Below are 18057 nucleotides of genomic sequence, written 5' to 3'. Positions count from 1 at the left end.
GACCAGTACTGGACTATCCCAAAGGAAAAGGACAAGACACATGATTGATCTATGCTAGTACAAATCGAGGAGGTTCCATCATGCCCTTTGGTACCTAGAATGCATGTGTCCAGTGCTAAGGGGTACTGGAAAAAAAAGGTAGAAGGCAGCTTCGTTAAATCTAGTTTTAGATGACCTATACATTACTTGTAAATAGTGTATTAAAAGGTGGCATTTGGAGTGTAACTTTAGGCCCATAGTGTGTAAGGTAAATGTAACAATGCCACATAAGATGGCCTCCTGGAGACTGGTATCTTAAAAGACCAAATACCCAGTGTTTGATTTATGGAAAAGGATTCCATGAGCATACAGTAGACCCTCCAAGTTACAGACAGCTCAGGAATATAGCTTGGTCATAGCTCTGGCTCCAGCAGTTCACACTCCAAGCCAGGTTCAAGAGGCAGCATATTGCCTGGGCCAGTTTGTCTCCCTCTTGACTGGGAGAGGGAGGATGCTGGTGAAATCAGTGCAGACCCCCACTGTTGCCTTGGGCTGGTAGCAGGGGCTCACAGCTTTGCCTGCAAATCTCAATGTCTTCAACTCCTACCTGTGAGTAGGTGCCACGGACATCTGGGCTGCCTGTCCCTACTGCTACCTTTAATATGGCCACAGTACCATATTTGGGTTTTTGTCTCCACTGATTGGTTACTTCCAGTTTCACATAGTGTCTAGTTGACCAGTCAGTCCGTAACTCTGGTGTTTGTACTGTTTTGAGGTTCTACTGTATTTCATAATGAACAAAATTGGGTCTATACAAGTTAAACAGGTTGCATCAAACTAAAAAAAGATGCAAACCTAGTTTGATCTCAGGATAATTTTGCATTTGATATCATAGGATGCCAATTTCCCTGATCTATATTTTTCCGTGGATTCCCAGCACTTAAAGAAAAAACACTCCTGGAAAAATTAGTGATGCTGGAGCAGCAAAACACCACAAGAAGTAAAATAAATATTTTATTTTAGCTACAGCAGTTTTAAAATGCCTCAAGCGCAGGGCTCACTGGCTGTAGCAGCTATTTTTTTATTTCTTTCTATATTAATGGAAGACACAAGTTGAACTACTTCTGGGTGATTAAATTTTCCTGTGAAATGAAAGAAAACACAATTCATTATCATGCTCTTATTTCCCTTTATGTAACAGATTATACTGTTGCTCCAGGGACAGATTATATTCTATCACAGAAGAAACCATTAGTACATATGTTCTCCCTTTAATTGTGAACACTAGCTGTGATGTTTCAGGAATAACTATAGCTACAAACAAGAGCAACTGTTTATCTAGAGTATATTCTGTTCCATACACTATCTGGGGAGAAGAAAAGTCTAAATATGAAATTCATACTATGGACCCTGATCAGGGTATTTAAACTTAGACTGCAAGGGGATGTAATGGGCATTAATTCCATTTTATACTCTGGATTAGGAGTGCTCAGTTCAAGAAGAGCTGGAAAGGATTGAGAGAAAAGCTGCAGCAATGATTAACAGATTGGAAAACATGCCTTACATGGGCCATTACACAGAGTAAAACTATTTCCCCATGCTTATTTTTCCCCCACTACAGTTCTTCAAATCATCTTGTCAGTTGCTGGAAATGGGCCATTTTCATTACCACTACAAACAAACAGTTCTTTTACTCTCCTTATAGTGTGTATAGTAACACCCATTGTTTCATGTTCTCTGTGTATATGTATTCTCCACTGCATGCATCCGATGAAGTGGGCTGTAGCCCACGAAAGCTTATGCTCCAATAAATGTTAGTCTCTAAGGTGCCACAAGTACTCTGAAACATGCCTTATATTGAGACTCAAGGAGCTCAATCTGTTTAGTTTAAGGGGTGACGCTGTATCGGTACTTACAGATGACCGAGAACAAATACTTGACAATGAGCTCCTCAGTCTAGCAGCAAATGGTATAACAAGATCCAGTGGTTAGAAGTTTAAGCTAGACAAAGTTTGACTAGTAATAAGGCATAATTTATTAACACTGAAGGTAATCAATCACTGGAACAATTACCAGGTGTAATGTTACCCTTCTTACCCTAGAACCTATGAATCATAATGGGCATAAGTACATGATTTCTCTTCTGAACTGGAGCCATGAGGTGCAAAAATTAACAGGCACATTTCATAGTATGTTATGCAGGCCAACTGCCAAGAAAACTCACTGCAAATAGACTTTCGGAAGCTTCCATGGCAGGAGCAAAAATTCAATCATTGGCTAAGAGCTTGGCAGCAATATCTGAAATTTAAGCTTGTCTGATGATTGGGCAGAATATTAGACTATACGAATCTATTTCATTTCTGGAAAGAGAAACATCAGATCAAGCTGAAAATCCACTGATATAGCTGGTGAAGGGTAGCATCTCCAGTTTCACAACACTGAATTTGGAAGTAGGAACACTAGTAAAATCGCAGCTAGGGATATAGTTACCAATGACACTGTGTCTAACTAGATAGTGCTGGTTCTTTTATTCTTGTGTTCTTATTTTTCAAGACAGGTTGAGTTCTCTCTTTTTGAACATAGCTCTTCATTAGTGTTTAACTCTGTATATAAAATTATCTATTTTCCCAAATGTCTGCAAGATAAGGAAAAATAGATAATTTTATACAAAGTTTAAGTAAAATGAACAATACAAGCACATCTGAAGCAACCTGTTCACTAAGCTTGATTCTCATTTACAGTAAGACTATTTCACATTGCTCTTACAATGTAAACAGACTGTAAATGTAGTTCATCCCCACTTTCAAGCCTCTTTACACTGTCAGCAACTTAAAGGAGACTCAGGGCTAGATTCACAAAAATGACATAAGCACCCAACTGCCACTTTAAATCCAAGAATCATTCCCCACTGGGATTCACAGAGTCCTCTCTCTCGCTTACAATAATCAAATTTCATACCTGATGTTGAATCATAGAAGTCCTGCAGTCTTCCAGGCATTTTTTCCAACTCTTCATACTCAGATGCTTGGAGTATCATCTCACACTGATCCAGCTCTTTTACAAATCTGGCTTCTGCTGTAGACTGGTGTTCATATTCCTAAACAGATGTGCAATTAGAGAGATTTGCTATGATGGCACAAATGCTGGAACATACAGTGCCAGAACTAAAAGCCCTTTCTCACACTCAGCATTTCTTCATCTGTATCAGATATTTAAGAGTACAGTAGACCCTATGTCTTTTTAAGGCTCTGATTCAGCAAAACATTTCAGCACATGCTTAAATTCCATGAGACTTAACACATTTGTGTGCTTGACTAAGTAGGGATATTATTCTTCACATGCTCCAATGCTTTGCTGAATATGAGCTCATACAAAGAAACCCCAGAACTGAGATTCAACAATCCTTGGGATGTAGGCTTCAGAGAACTTCTGGAACTGTGACAATGTAATTCCACTTTCAGATCCTTGAGTTCTTCAGTCCAGTCCACTTCCCTAACTACTGCCCTTAATTTTTTGAAGTTTGCCCTTTTGACATCAGGGACCCTAGTTGCAGACCTGTTTTTGTTTATCCTTCCATTTAGTTTAAACTGAATTAGCTCAGGATCACTTAGACCAGTGGTCCCCAGCGTGGTGCCGGCGGGAGCCATGGTGTCCGCCAAGGCATTTATGTGTGCCCGCTTAGTGCCTGGCAGGGGAGAGAAGCCGCAGCCCCGTGCCTTCCAGGGACAGAGAACTCCGGGGCCCACAGGCTGCAGGCCCCGGTGTTCTCTGTCCCTGGCAGGCGCGAGGCTGTGGCTTCTCTCCAGCTTCTCCAGGGCTGCAGGCACCGGTGTTCTTGGTCCCTGGCAGGCACAGGGCCATAGCTTAAGCTGGAGAGAAGCCACGGTCCCCCACCTGCCAGGGACAGAGAATTCCGGGGCTGCAGGAGCTGGTGTTCTCAGTCCCCGGCAGGCGCGGGACCTGCCTAGTGCCCAGCAGGGGAGAGAATCTGGGGCCCCGCACCTGCTGGGGACAGAGTACTCTGGGGCTGTGGGCACCGCTGTTCTCTGTCCTCGCAGCTTCTCTCCAGTTTCTCTCTGGATTCATATATTATGTATATTAAATATGATTTTTTTTTTGTATTATTTAATGACAAATACAAAATAAGCCTTGAAAAATTGTTGGGGCCCACCACGCTCTTCTGAAAACATGAATGTGCTACTGGCCACAAAAAGGTTGGGGATCACTGACTTAGACCAAGATTATCCCCTACAACCAGTTCTTCTATGAGGTAAATCTAAAATGGCATCACCTCTTGTTGGTTCAGTGACTATCTGGGGAAGAAACCTGTCAGCTATCACATGCAGGAAAATCTGGGCCCTACCATTATTAGTAGCATTTGTCCTCCAAGCTATTGCTGGGAAATGAAGTTTCCCATAATTATAAGACTTCCAGTAGTATTTATTTCATTAAAACATCAGAGATCTATATCCAAATCAGATCTTGAGGGTCTGTAAGATATCGTAAGCACTAGCCTCGAGGAGCCTTCTTCCCCAGTGACCCAAACGGACCCTTTTATCCATTCCATCACTTATAATTTCTTTACAGTCTACCTCATCATTACACTCCACCACATTTACCTCTGTCTTTCCTGAACAGCAAATACTCTTCAATAACTGGACTCCAGTCATTACTACTATTTCATCAGGTTTCTGTTATCCTTGTAATATCTATCTGGGTCCACCTCCTGCACCAGTGGTTCTAGTGCCTCCATTTTGTTATCCAGCTACTTGTATTTGTCACTGTTCTCAAAAAGTATTTGTTAAATCTGTCATTCCTTCTTGATCATTTAGCTTAATCTGTCTGAGCTGCTAATGTCTTTATATCTCTTCCTTTTAAGTCCTTTGATTTCCTTGCTATTTCTCCCCCCACCCCACCCCCCGCAGTTGCATGCAACAACTCCCAATGATTTTGAGGAGAGCTGTGCACAAGTGAAAGCAGAACTGCACATAGTACAATGGGGGCTGCTCACACTGCAGGTCAGTTCACTCTAATGAAGCACTGTACCATGTTGTAATTACATTTACAGTGTCTCCACATGAGTACTTGATTCGGCAAAATTTCCCTATACTCCTAACTGGAAGTAACTGGTTTCTCAGACAACACAGAATAGTAGCTATTGACTTAAATTATCACTATTGTAGTTGTGCACATTAAAAATTAAAACTAGTGGGGAAAGAGGGAAGTAACTCAGTGTGCTAATGTCTTCATTTGCCTCCAGTGAGTTACATTCACATCCTAAATTAGGTTACAAAATGAAAACAGCTTTGATGGTCTCCTTCTTGTACCTCTTTCTTCACACTTCAAAACCGTTGATCCGGTTGGCACAAATGGAAACAAGTGATGGTCACCTCAAGGACCAAGCTAATGAGGCTGTCACAAGTCAGGAACCAGCTGTACTGTCAAAGCTGTGGGAGGATCTTCTACAAACCCTATCCACAGCTCAAACCTGTGCTAATTAATTCTCACTTTCCATAGGGAACACTGAGGTCAATGGTATTGCCTTTGTATAGCAGAGTAGATTTTATTGAATATTTCAGAGATTTTTTTTTTTTAAATTAGAACTAGCTCCTCAGCAGTAGTGAAGGCTACGGTTTGTGTATATTTTCAGTGTGGTACATGATACGCCTATGCATGAAACCCCATGCTGATTAAGTTACCCTGAAGGTAGAAACAAAAATAAATGATACAAATAACAATATGAACTAAAAAGTGCGCATATTAGAAATTATATTTAACGAGAAAGGTAAAAAGTTAATGTAGTTAGGTGAGGTGGGGATGGGGAATCAGCTCCTGTACAAGTCGGGACAGGAGCCCAAGGCAAAAATAAATAAATAAATAAAAAGCAAGAAATCCCATGGTATAGGTTCAACTCTTCCTGTAATGTCTTCCTGCCTGTCTGCTAGAGGAGCTTTACAGTGAAAAAGGCTAAAGGAAGGGGCTTTCATAAAATTAGAATATACTATAGTTTTCCATGAGTCACTATTTTAACCTTGGAATGTAACTTTAAAAATCCAGTTCTGCTGTCACTTAAACCAGTACAACCCAATTAAAATCAATAGAGATATAACTGTGGGCAGAATTTATCTTCAAACATCTGGAAACCTATTTAAATATAATCCAAGTGAAACAGGAAGAATGAGTATTAAATGCAGCCTCCGGTTACAGAGGTCAAGGACTGCACAGCTACCTGCTTACAATAAAATATACAAAAGCAGACAATTGGTGAGGGAAAGTTACTATATAATGGAAACACATGTTGGGAGAAATAGCATTTTTTTTCCAACACAAATTTTTTGAGGAAAGCAGCCAAATGTTTCCTGACTTGCAGTTAATACAAGATCTTAGGCAAATAGCAAGAGGTCTCTTTGCAAGATCACAATATTCTAGCATATCACCTCTATATGTATAACAGATTCTCTAGTATAAAGATACGATATTTTCAGGTCAACATGATCATTTTTCAATTTAATCCATATTTTAATTTAATTCAAATACCACCTATTATTTCACTGTATTACTTCCCAATTCATATTTCATTTAGTTTAAATTCTCATTTAAGACACTATCGAAGTTAAAACCATAGTCTTTTTTAGGGTTATGTTGCTTATGGAACAGCACTGTCTAACCAGGTAAATACACATACTAGGCCAAATCCCACCCTGTTATGTAAATCAATCCCTCGAATGCAGTGAAGATACACAGGTATAAGAGCACAATTTGGGTCATTATACCAAATTATTGTGTTTCCTTTATGAAAAAGAGTTCAGAAAGTTGCTGCCATACAAACATACCCTCAAAGAAAAATTCCAAACCCATCTTGCTCTAAAGGTTTTAGAATAAAGAATATGAACTTCAGTAGGCACCAAACACTATGAAAATAAGACAATTGGTTGGTCCGTTGTCAGCAATAATGTGGAATAAATGCATCAAGTGATTTATACTTACTTCCCAGAGTTCATAGATTTCTTTTCTCAGGTCTTCTGATAGCAGCTGGGTCAAATGTTTCATAGCTGCCTGAAAGAGAGATGTCTGCTTTCATTTGGCCATTATGTGAGTACAATATATTTTCCTTTGTTTTCTGCAAAACAATTTGTCCACCACCACCTTTGCATAAACAGTGAATCTTCTCTCTCTCCACAGCTACACACATTCAGTACTAACTCTGCTGATGGAACAATAAAAGCAATGGCTACAGAATAGCTTCTGCACATCAGACCAGCTCAATAAATTGCAGAAGACTAGCCCCAAGCAGCAGAAAATAATCTGAAGCACCATCCACTGACCCCAGTTACCAGATATTGTTTAACACAGTTTTGATGCAATACCAAATTATTGGTATGAACAGTGGAATCCTCTTTGCATGTTGTTCCAACTAACCAATTACATTCTAGTCCTACTCTATTTCCCCAGCAATACTTGGGTCCTAATTGGAAACAAATAACAATCAAAGCAAGGCCAAGTTTTATGCCAGGGGTAGACAACCTATGGTATGTGTGCCGAAGGCGGCAAGCGAGCTGGTTTTCAGTGGCACTCACACTGCTAAGGTCCTGGCCACTGGTCCAGGGGGCTCTGCATTTTAATTTAATTTTAAATGAAGCTTCTTAAACATTCTGAAAACCTTATTTACTTTACATACAACAACAGTTTAGTTATATATTATAGACTTATAGAAAGAGACCTTCTAAAAACATTAAAACCTATTACTGGCACACAAAACCTTAAATCAGAGTGAATAAATGAAGACTTGCACACCACTTTTGAAAGGTTGCTGACCCGTTTTATGCCAATATACAGTTATGTCGAAACTTACCACTCAAGGTGTTATTTTATACAAAGATAGCACTTCAGAAGTATAAATATTTAGGGCTCAACCCTGCTCCCGAAGAAATCAATGACAAGACTCCTGTTTGCTTTAATGGGACCAGGAGAAGCAACAGCCATGTAGGGCCAGATTTTTATAGGTATTTGGTGTCCTAAAGATGCAGACAGCTTCCTAGGCCCTTTTGAAACTCCTACTAGGCACCTACCTGCATCTTTAAGCACCTAAATACCCTTAGTCTGGCCCTTAGTGGAGAAACATTTCCAGCAGGCATTAGGGAAACTATTTATTTATTTATTTTTAAAGACTGCACTCCAAACAGATACACAGTAGATCAGAACAGACAATGTTACAGTGAATAAAGATAGCATTTAAAGAACTCTGAATTGCCATTTAATCTTTTAAGTCCAATCTTCTTTTCAACAGGAACATATTGCTAGAGTTATTTAAAAAAATCTAAATAAAATGGTAAGCACAAGAGTGGCAGAGAATTCACTAAGATTGTTTTTCTTTTAGACTCTTTAAACAACTTGTTATTTGTATCCGTTGGAAAAGATTATCAAGTAGGGTGGTGCCCTCTAGCTGTAATTGTAGGAAAACTTTTCCCTTTTAGCTTTAATACAGAGAGCCAGAAATGACAAAACTGTGATTAATGGATATGTTTGTGGCCATCATTAAAGCCAGAGACTATGTACTCAGACAGTTGCATTTGTTTGTCAGCTCACTGATTACCTGCCACACAGGCGTACTATAAGAATAATCAGGTAAAGTTTGTATGATACTTTGGAAGTGTCCAGTACAGGGGTTCTCAAACTGAGGGTTGTGAACCTCAGAGGATCAGAAGGCAGTTACATGGGGGGTCATGAGCTGTTAGCTCCATGGGGCTGACAGCCACGAGGCCCCATTACATTAAATTACCCCCACCACATTTTTAATTTATAAGGGGCAGTCCCACTCAGAGGCTTGCTATTTGAAAGGGGTCAACAATACAAAAAGTTTGAAAACCACTGGTCTAGTGCCATATGTCAAGTATTAACTATCTGTCCCCCTCTCTTCTGACCTGTGCCTCTGCTTCCCAGAAAATAAGCATGGACATACATGAGCAACTTCACTAACATCTCAGACTACTGAAAATCCAGTCAATTCATTTGGCAGGTGGCTGATGTTTGGGTTCTTTCAAAAAACTTCCCTTTTATTATCCTGCACTTTGTGGTGTTATGTAGAAAAGTCAAATTAGCAGGGGTTTTTAGTGCTACTCCTTGGCATACATGCACAAGTACATGTTCTGTATTATGCTATTTTGAGAGTCTCGGGATGCTATTCGAGGAAGGACTGCTAGGTAGAGATGGCGTTCACCTTTCGAGGAGGGGAAAGGCCTTATTTGCGCACAGACTGGCTAACCTAGTAAGGAGGGCTTTAAACTAGGTTCGATGGGGACAGGTGAGCAAACCCCACAGGTAAGTGGGGAACAAGACCTGGGAGATGGATCGGAAACAGAAGGGAGCATGGGCTATAACGGCAGAGAGAAAGGAGGGTCAGGGCAAAGCTGGGAGGCAAGATCAAACCAGTATCTTAGATGCCTATATACTATACAAGAAGTATGGGTAATAAGCAGGAAGAACTGGAAGTGCTAATAAATAAATACAACTATGACATTGTTGGCATTACTGAAACTTGGTGGGATAATACACACGACTGGAATGTTGGTGTGGATGGGTATAGTTTGCTCAGGAAGGACAGACAGGGGAAAAAGGGAGGAGGTGTTGCCTTATATATTAAAAATGTACACACTTGGACTGAGGTGGAGATGGACATAGGAGATGGAAGTGTTGAGAGTCTCTGGGTTAGGCTAAAAAGGGTAAAAAAACACGGGTGATGTCGTGCTGGGAGTCTACTACAGGCCACCTAATCAGGTGGAAGAGATGGATGAGGCTTTTTTCAAACAACTAACAAAATCATCCAAAGCCCAAGATTTGGTGGTGATGGGGGACTTCAACTATCCAGATATATGTTGGGAAAATAACACCGCGGGGCACGGACTATCCAATAAGTTCCTGGACTGCATTACAGACAACTTTTTATTTCAGAAAGTTGAAAAAGCTACTGGGGGGAAGCTGATCTAGACTTGATTTTAACAAATAGGGAGGAACTTGTTGAGAATTTGAAAGTAGAAGGAAGCTTGGGTGAAAGTGATCATGAAATCATAGAGTTTGCAATTCTAAGGAAGGGTAGAAGGGAGTACAGCAAAACAGAGACAATGGATTTCAGGAAGGCGGATTTTGGTAAGCTCAGAGAGCTGATAGGTAAGGTCCCATGGGAATCAAGACTGAGGGGAAAACAACTGAGGAGAGTTGGCAGTTTTTCAAAGGGACGCTATTAAGGGCCCAAAAGCAAGCTATTCTGATGGTTAGGAAAGATAGAAAATGTGGCAAAAGACCACCTTGGCTTAACCACGAGATCTTGCGTGACCTACAAAATAAAAAGGCGTCATATAAAAAATGGAAACTAGGTCAGATTAAGGAGGACAAATATAGGCAAATAACACAGGAATGCAGAGGCAAGATTAGAAAGGCAAAGGCACAAAATGAGCTCAAACTAGCTATGGGAATAAAGGGAAACAAGAAGACTTTTTATCAATACATTAGAAGCAAGAGGAAGACCAAGGACAGGGTAGGCCCACTGCTCAGTGAGGAGGGGGAAACAGTAACGGGAGACTTGGAAATGGCAGAGATGCTTAATGACTTCTTTGTTTCGGTCTTCACTGAGAAGTCTGAAGGAATGTCTAATATAGTGAATGCTTACGGGAAGAGGATAGGTTTAGAAGATAAAATAAAAAAAGAGCAAGTAAAAAATCACTTAGAAAAGTTAGATGCCTGCAAGTCACCAGGGCCTGATGAAATGCATCCTAGAATACTCAAGGAGTTAATAGAGGAGGTATCTGAGCCTCTAGCTATTATCTTTGGGAAATCATGGGAGACGGGGGAGATTCCAAAAGACTGGAAAAGGGCAAATACAGTGCCCATCTATAAAAAGGGAAATAAAAACAACCCAGGAAACTACAGACCAGTTAGTTTAACTTCTGTGCCAGGGAAGATAATGGAGCAAGTAATTAAGGAAATCATCTGCAAATAAACACTTGGAAGGTGGTAGGTGATAGGGAATAGCCAGCATGGATTTGTAAAGAACAAATCGTGTCAAACTAATCTGATAGCATTCTTTGATAGGATAACGAGCCTTGTGGATAAGTGAGAAGCAGTGGATGTGATATACCTAGACTTTAGTAAGGCATTTGATACGGTCTCGCATGATATTCTTATAGATAAACTAGGAAAGTACAATTTAGATGGGGCTACTATAAGGTGGGTGCATAACTGGCTGGATAACCGTACTCAGAGAGTAGTTATTAATGGCTCCCAATCCTGCTGGAAAGGTATAAACAAGTGGGGTTCCTGCAGGGGTCTGTTTTGGGACCGGCTCTGTTCAATATCTTCATCAACGATTTAGATGTTGGCATAGAAAGTACGCTTATTAAGTTTGCGGACGATACCAAACTGGGAGGGATTGCAACTGCTTTGGAGGACAGGGTCAAAATTCAAAATGATCTGGACAAGTTGGAGAAATGGTCTGAGGTAAACAGGATGAAGTTCAATAGAGATAAATGCAAAGTGCTCCACTTAGGAAGGAACAATCAGTTTCACACATACAGAATGGGAAGAGACTGTCTAGGAAGGAGTATGGCAGAAAGAGATCTATAGGTCATAGTGGACCACGAGCTTAATATGAGTCAACAGTGTGATACTGTTGCAAAAAAAGCAAATGTGATTCTGGGATGCATTAACAGGTGTGTTGTAAACTAGACACGAGAAGTCATTCTTCTGCTTTACTCTGCACTGGTTAGACCTTAACTGGAGTATTGTGTCCAGTTCTGGGCACCGCATTTCAAGAAAGATGTGGATAAATTGGAGAGGGGCAAGAGAAGAGCAAAAAAGAATGATTAAAGGTCTTGAGAACATGACCTATGAAGGAAGGCTGAAAACAATTGGGTTTGTTTAGTTGTTAAAAGAAAAGACTGAGAGGGGCCATGATAGCAGTTTTCAGGTATCTAAAAGGGTGTCATCAGGAGGAGGGAGAGAAAACTTGTTCACCTTAGCTCCATGATAGAACAAGAACGCAATGGCTTAAATGCAGCAAGGGAGATTTAGGTTGGACATTAGGAAAAAGTTCCTAACTGTCAGAGTAGTTAAACACTGGAATAGATTGCCTAGAGAAGTTGTAGAATCTCCATCTCTGGAATATTTAGAGTAGGTTAGATAAATGTCTATTAGGGATGGTCTAGACAGTATTTGGTCCTGCCATGAGGGCAGGGGACTGGACTCGATGACCTCTCGAGGTCCCTTCCAGTCCTAGAGTCTATGAGTCTATAATTAGTTGTTCACCTCTACAAATAAAGTGCAAAGCCTTTACAAAGTTCTACAGAGTACCAGGCTGCATGTGCAACCATACCAACCTCCTCTCGCTGATGTTTCTCCTCTTTGGAGATGTTATCTGCAGGTGCTATATCTCCAACAATGCATTCAGCCATATCATGAACCAGAGCTAGTCGTACACATCTGATAAGGAAACACTGTATGATTAGCCAATAAACTTCATAGTTACACTTTGTTTATTAATAAGCAGAATTGATAAACTCTCCCTCCCCTCTTATATTATAATAGATCAGTATTAGTGAAATAATTTTCCATCCTATAGTATATTTGAATCCCAATTTCTAGTTACTGTTATGTATGAAAAGATATTTGGATAGATATCCAAAACCAGAAAGCCCAGGGCGGGGAGGGGGGGAGCAAAAGATACTAAGTGACAACAGTGTAGTTACCTAGCATATCATTTACCAGCCCCTACCACAAAAAAGCTAAGGATGTTATCCATTATACACTACTTGCATGATAACAATGTTTGCATTTACTAAGTATAAAGATATATGGAGCCCTGCCAAATTCAAATTGCCACCTGACAAAATACACATATGTAGCTAAGTTAGCAACTCATGGTGGCACAGCCCAGCCTTCTTTAACAGAGTGCAGTAAAAAGCAATCAGCAAATTAAGTGCAAGTTTCAGGACTAGAACACAGAGCTAGGGAACGCACTAGGGCTCACAGGCTTCCAGCCAAGTCAGTGAACCTCTCTGTGCCGTAGCAACCTCATCCAAAAAAATGTGTCTGTTGATGTTTTGTGCTCTGACCATATCCTGTAGATCTCAAAAGCACTTTACAATGGTGGGTAAGTATTCCTGGTCTGATTTTTCAGTTGGCTTCAAGTTCATTCATTCCTCTGGCACAATGAAATAAGGGTGAAGTTTGCTCATGCAGGAGACAGAGCTTCTCAAGATCCAGCCCAAGATTGCGAAATGAACTCCCCCAGATTCTAAAAACCATCACAAACCTCAGCACCTTCTAATGTACATGCAAGGCACATTTTACTTCAGAAGAAAAATGCTGCTTCCCCTCCCCCCTTTTTTTTTTTAAATTTATGTTTAACACAGTACTGTACTGTATTTGGGGTGGGGTGTTTTTTTTCTGGTCTGATTGCATATTTCTGGTTCCCAATGAGGTGTGTGGTTGATTGGTCAGTTCGTAACTCTGAGGTTCTACGGTAGTATATTCCTACTGCTATACTCTTATAATTCAAGCATGGAATTTCTATCCATAGAGTGTCTATGGTACAGTTTGATTCACCCTTTTTTTTGTAAACTTTATTTAACTTTATGCTTTCTTTCACGAATAGTGCCACTCTCCCACCAGCACGACCTACTCTGCCATTCCTATATATTTTGTACCCTGGTATTGCCACATCCCATTCCAGCAAGTTTCTGTGATGCCTATTATATCCATATCCTCATTTAATACCAGGCATTCAGGTTCACCCATCTTAGTATTTAGACTTCTAGAATTTGTATACAAGCACTTATAAAATTTGTCAATATGTAGTTGTCTGCCTCCATGTGATGTAATTGAATGGGACTTTTCCCTTTGTTTCTCTTCAGTTCCTATATGTATTTTGTCAACTTCTATCGTCTCCTCACTAGGATGTAGAGTGTCCCTGTTAACAGAGCATCTCCCAAGGGATGCCTCTGTCCAAACTCTGTGCTCCTCTGCATCTGTTGGCTCTCCTCCAGTCCGTAGGAGGAAATCAAGAATCTGTTCCACCTCTGCCACAAACTAACTATGGAAATTCTGCCATGTCATTCAGCTCTCGGGGCCTGATTCTACAGTGCCTTGCACCTCAAAGGTATTGACACCTGTGCAAAGCAAGTCTAAAATGCTACCATTTTGATGCTATTGTTTTATATCCTTTTCACACTCACTTCTCACTGATGTCAAAAACTACACAACATATAAGGCAGTAGACAATCAGGCCCTGTGTTTGAGTTATCCATTGAAAAAGGAGCCATGCATGTTCTCTGCTAGGCCAATGGACCATTCTGGTAGGCAGTGCAGGAGTCACTGTGACATGATTTAAAGTAGTTTATACTTCCTGAAGCTTCATTAGAAAAGATGAGTTCCAAGTTATAGAAGTCTATTATCATCACTTTAGAAAGGTGATAAAGCAAATATGATACTGTTATCACTCGACAGTTGATACAATGCTAATTATGTTTTCCTTTATACTCTAAATTAATTGCATTGTTTTTATTTCTCTCAAGTGTTAATAGAATCTCTGCCAAAAGCTATATAAAATATGGATTTTGCTTCACCATGCACTTCAAACTCCTCTGAACAGGATTCTTCAGCCTTCTTATGTACATCTCTTGAGAGAAGTCAAGCTGGAAGCTATTCTGTGTTAGCAGCCTGTCCAAGCCTCCACTTTAAATAATACAACAATTCCTCAGTCCTCAACTCCAGAAGGCACATAGCAACTTGTGAAAGAATGGAAAAAATATCAATTTTGATTCCCCCCCCCATATTCTAAAACTCCTTGCCAGAGTGTGATGAATAATTAGTTCTCAGTCCCCAAATCTTGAGACAGGCCTGATCATCGCCATTAGTATTCTTACCTGTCTTTATTAAGTTGTTTATCTTCAGTTACCAAAGCCATGACTGCCATCCTGTACATATGATCTGATACACTCTCTGGTTTCTCTACATTCCTGTACACCCAGCCTGTTCGTGGTACTCTCTGCTTGAAGACAGTTTTAACAATATAAAACATTTGAATAAACGTTCTGAAGAGTTTAGCTTAAGAGATACCAACGGAAATTTGTTCCATTAAGGGTAACCATTTCTTTCTCATGCATAAACGAAGCCTCAATGTTAGTGAAAAATAAATGTTACAAAGCCAGAGTTGGTTTGAAAGTACAGGCGATTGATCCTATGACAAGCTCTATTCCACACACAGCACACACCACCAGAAAATCTGTCCTTTTCAGCTTTCAGGGACCATTTCAGCTTGATTACCCACACGCACTCAGTATAAATAAATAATATTCAGCATTTAAATAGCACTATACCTCTTCAAAGCACTGGTCACACATTAACTACTGTAATTAATCTTCACTCCATCTCGGCAATGTAGGTGTAATTTGTATTATCTCCATTTTACAGAAGTGGAAATTGATACTAGGTACAGTTAAATTACTTGCTCAGATGAACTAGAATTAGATTCATGAGCTTCTGAGGTAAGCCCCATGCTCAGTCAATGACACTTTTTGGATCAGCCTTTCATCCCTCAGCTGTCTGCCAACCTGCACGTGTTTCTGCTTCAAATGGTTTTTGCCAGGACCACCTCCGTTCTGTACTGGGAACAAAAATCTTTGGGTTTGACTAAAAACATTAAAGCTGGGACTAAAGAAATGTTCATTTCATCTCATATTTTAATACAACCATGGTAATTAAAGCCAAGTCCAGAGAAACATCTGTGGCTGTGTGTGTCTGTAGCTATCTATAGGGACTTGGATCCAGGCTGTAGTATGATAACCCCCTGAGGTGTCACACCACCAGTGATGCAGGCAACACAAAGGAGTCAAGGAAACAGAGGAGCAGCATATGCTTCAGGCAGGCTCAAGCACATAAACTCCTGCAGAAAAGAAGACATGAGCTGCTGTACTCAGCCTTCACCGGAAGCTAACTAAGGGCTTGTCTACATCAGAAAGTTGCAGCGCTGGTGAGGGAGTTACAGCGCTGCAACTTAGGAGGTGTACACATCTGCAGGGCACCACCAGCGCTGCAACTCCCTGTTTGCAGCGCTGGCCGTACTCCCGTTTTGTCTCGGGTGTAGAGGATCCAGCGCTGGTGATCCAGCGCTGGTAATCAAGTATAGTCACTTACCAGCGCTTTTCTTGACCTCCGTGGAATAAGCAGGTATCCCAGCATACCTGAGGAAGCCTCTGGTAATCAAGCTGGTCTCCTTTCCCGGTTTGCTCTCTCGTTCCCCGAACCCCCGAACAAGCAGGTCTCCTTCCCTGCGGTTTGCAGGGTGGTTCGGGGAACGCGAGAGCAAACCGGGAAAGGAGACCAGCTTCGCCGCGGTTTGCTCTCTCGTTCCCCGAACCCCCGAGTAAGCAGGTCTCCTTCCCTGCGGTTTTGCAGGGTGGTTCGGGGAACGCGAGAGCAAACCGCGGCGAAGCTGGTCTCCTTTCCCGGTTTGCTCTCTCGTTCCCCGAACCCCCGAGCAAGCAGGTCTCCTTCCCTGCGGTTTGCAGGGTGGGTTCGGGGAACGCGAGAGCAACCGGGAAAGGAGACCAGCTTCGCCGCGGTTTGCTCTCGCGTTCCCCGAACAAGCAGGTCTCCTTCCCTGCGGTTTGCAGGGTGGTTCGGGAACGCGAGAGCAAACCGCAGCGAAGCTGGTCTCCTTTCCCGGTTTGCTCTCGCGTTCCCCGAACCCCCCTTGAAGCCGCCCAACAGCGCTGCAGTGTGGCCACATCTAACACCACTTGCAGCGCTGGTTGCTGTAAGTGTGGCCACTCTGCAGCGCTGGCCCTATACAGCTGTACTAATACAGCTGTAACAACCAGCGCTGCAAAATTTTAGATGTAGACATGGCCAAAGTAACATACAAAGTGAGATACAGCAGCAGTGGGGTTCTCGAGCAGAACGTTCTCTAACAGCTCACAGAGCAATTTAATTTTTGTATCCAGAGATTTGCACTGACATTTAGCTCAAGAGCTCCAGAAAAGCCCCTACTGACATTTTAAACGGGGGTCGATGGAGAAAGGGATGTGGACTCAAGTGTGATCCTGCAGCAAATTCCTAGCAAGGGTCTAGTAACCGACAAGGACACCAGACACCGGGGTTTGCTGAACTGAGCACAAGCCTGGGAACCTAGATCCCGCTTTCTAGCCCCAGCTCCGCCCCCGCCTCGCTCTTGTAGCCTTGGGCCAAGCCAGTTCCGCTCCCCGCAGGCAGGCGATGGTGCCCGGCGCCGCCTCGCGGGCAGGTCTGGAGCGCGGCCCGGGCCCTGCTGCAGCGGGGTTACGCCCCGTACTGAGCACACGGACCCGGCGGGCACTTGGCGAGGCCCAGCTCGAGTCCGGGGGGCAGCGAGTCGCGCAGGGTTTGGTTTTCAGCCTCAGCGCTGGACTCCCCCCTCCCCTCTTCCCTCCGCCCCACGCCCCGGCCCGGCCGGCCTCAGCCCCAGCACCTTGAGCTGCCCCACCAGCCTCAGGAACTGCAGCAGGCTCCCGGCGGCGCCGCCCAGCGGGGCCGCGGCCATGGGGCTGCCGGCGGAGCGGCCGGGGCCGGGGCACGGACAGAAGCAGCGGGGCTCGCGGATCCGCCTGGCGCGGTGCACGGGGGGAGGGGTGAAGCGAGCCCCTCCTCTTCCGCTTTGTCCCGGGCGAGCTCGGGCACCCGCCGGCGCCCCCTGCAGCGGGACGTTGCTGCCTTGAAGACGAGGCGGGGAGCCGCGCAGTGGCCGAGACACGCCAAACCCTAGCGCGGCGCTGGGCCGGTGGGGCCCTGCCCGCCTGAGAGTCTCCGGGCCGCCTCCTGCGCCCGCGGACCTGGAGACCTGCCGGGCTCCTCCCCCGGCCCTCAGAAGCGGCTGAGCTCGTTTGGCACCGATCTGCTGGGACAGTGAACACCGGGGGGAGGGACATTTCCGCCCTAAGCAAAGCCGAACTTTGCAGAAAGTGACAAGTGTGTAATTACAGAGGGTTCTAATGCAGCTCGGAGCAAGTGGCGAATGGACTAACCCAGGGGTGGCCAGCCTGAGAAGGGGCC

At 42.9% G+C, this 18057-nt stretch overlaps 1 protein-coding gene across 4 annotated transcripts in view; it reads right to left on the bottom strand.

Annotated features, from left to right (window-relative positions):
• HDDC2 (HD domain containing 2) overlaps positions 1-17769 on the bottom strand; it is a 40810-nt gene extending 23041 nt beyond the window's left edge. For 2 of the 4 annotated variants that reach the window (XM_050949928.1, XM_050949930.1), the window contains exons 1-5: positions 17477-17769; positions 14895-15016; positions 12348-12450; positions 6967-7035; positions 2938-3076 (exon numbers count right to left, since the gene is read on the bottom strand). In XM_050949928.1, coding sequence (XP_050805885.1) covers positions 2938-3076; positions 6967-7035; positions 12348-12450; positions 14895-15016; positions 17477-17548 — 505 coding nt within the window. In that variant the 5' untranslated portion in view covers positions 17549-17769. Of the gene's footprint in view, positions 1-980; positions 1122-2937; positions 3077-6966; positions 7036-12347; positions 12451-14894; positions 15017-15347; positions 15630-17476 lie in introns of those variants that run through there. The other 2 variants (XM_050949931.1, XM_050949929.1) reach the window with 2 other exon arrangements.
• Positions 17770-18057: the final 288 nt, after the last annotated feature.

The sequence above is a fragment of the Gopherus flavomarginatus genome, chromosome 4, assembly GCF_025201925.1.
Source record: "Gopherus flavomarginatus isolate rGopFla2 chromosome 4, rGopFla2.mat.asm, whole genome shotgun sequence".
Lineage (NCBI taxonomy): Eukaryota > Metazoa > Chordata > Testudines > Testudinidae > Gopherus > Gopherus flavomarginatus.
Note: the sequence above shows the minus strand (reverse complement) of the source record. Positions and strands in the feature narration are given on the sequence as shown.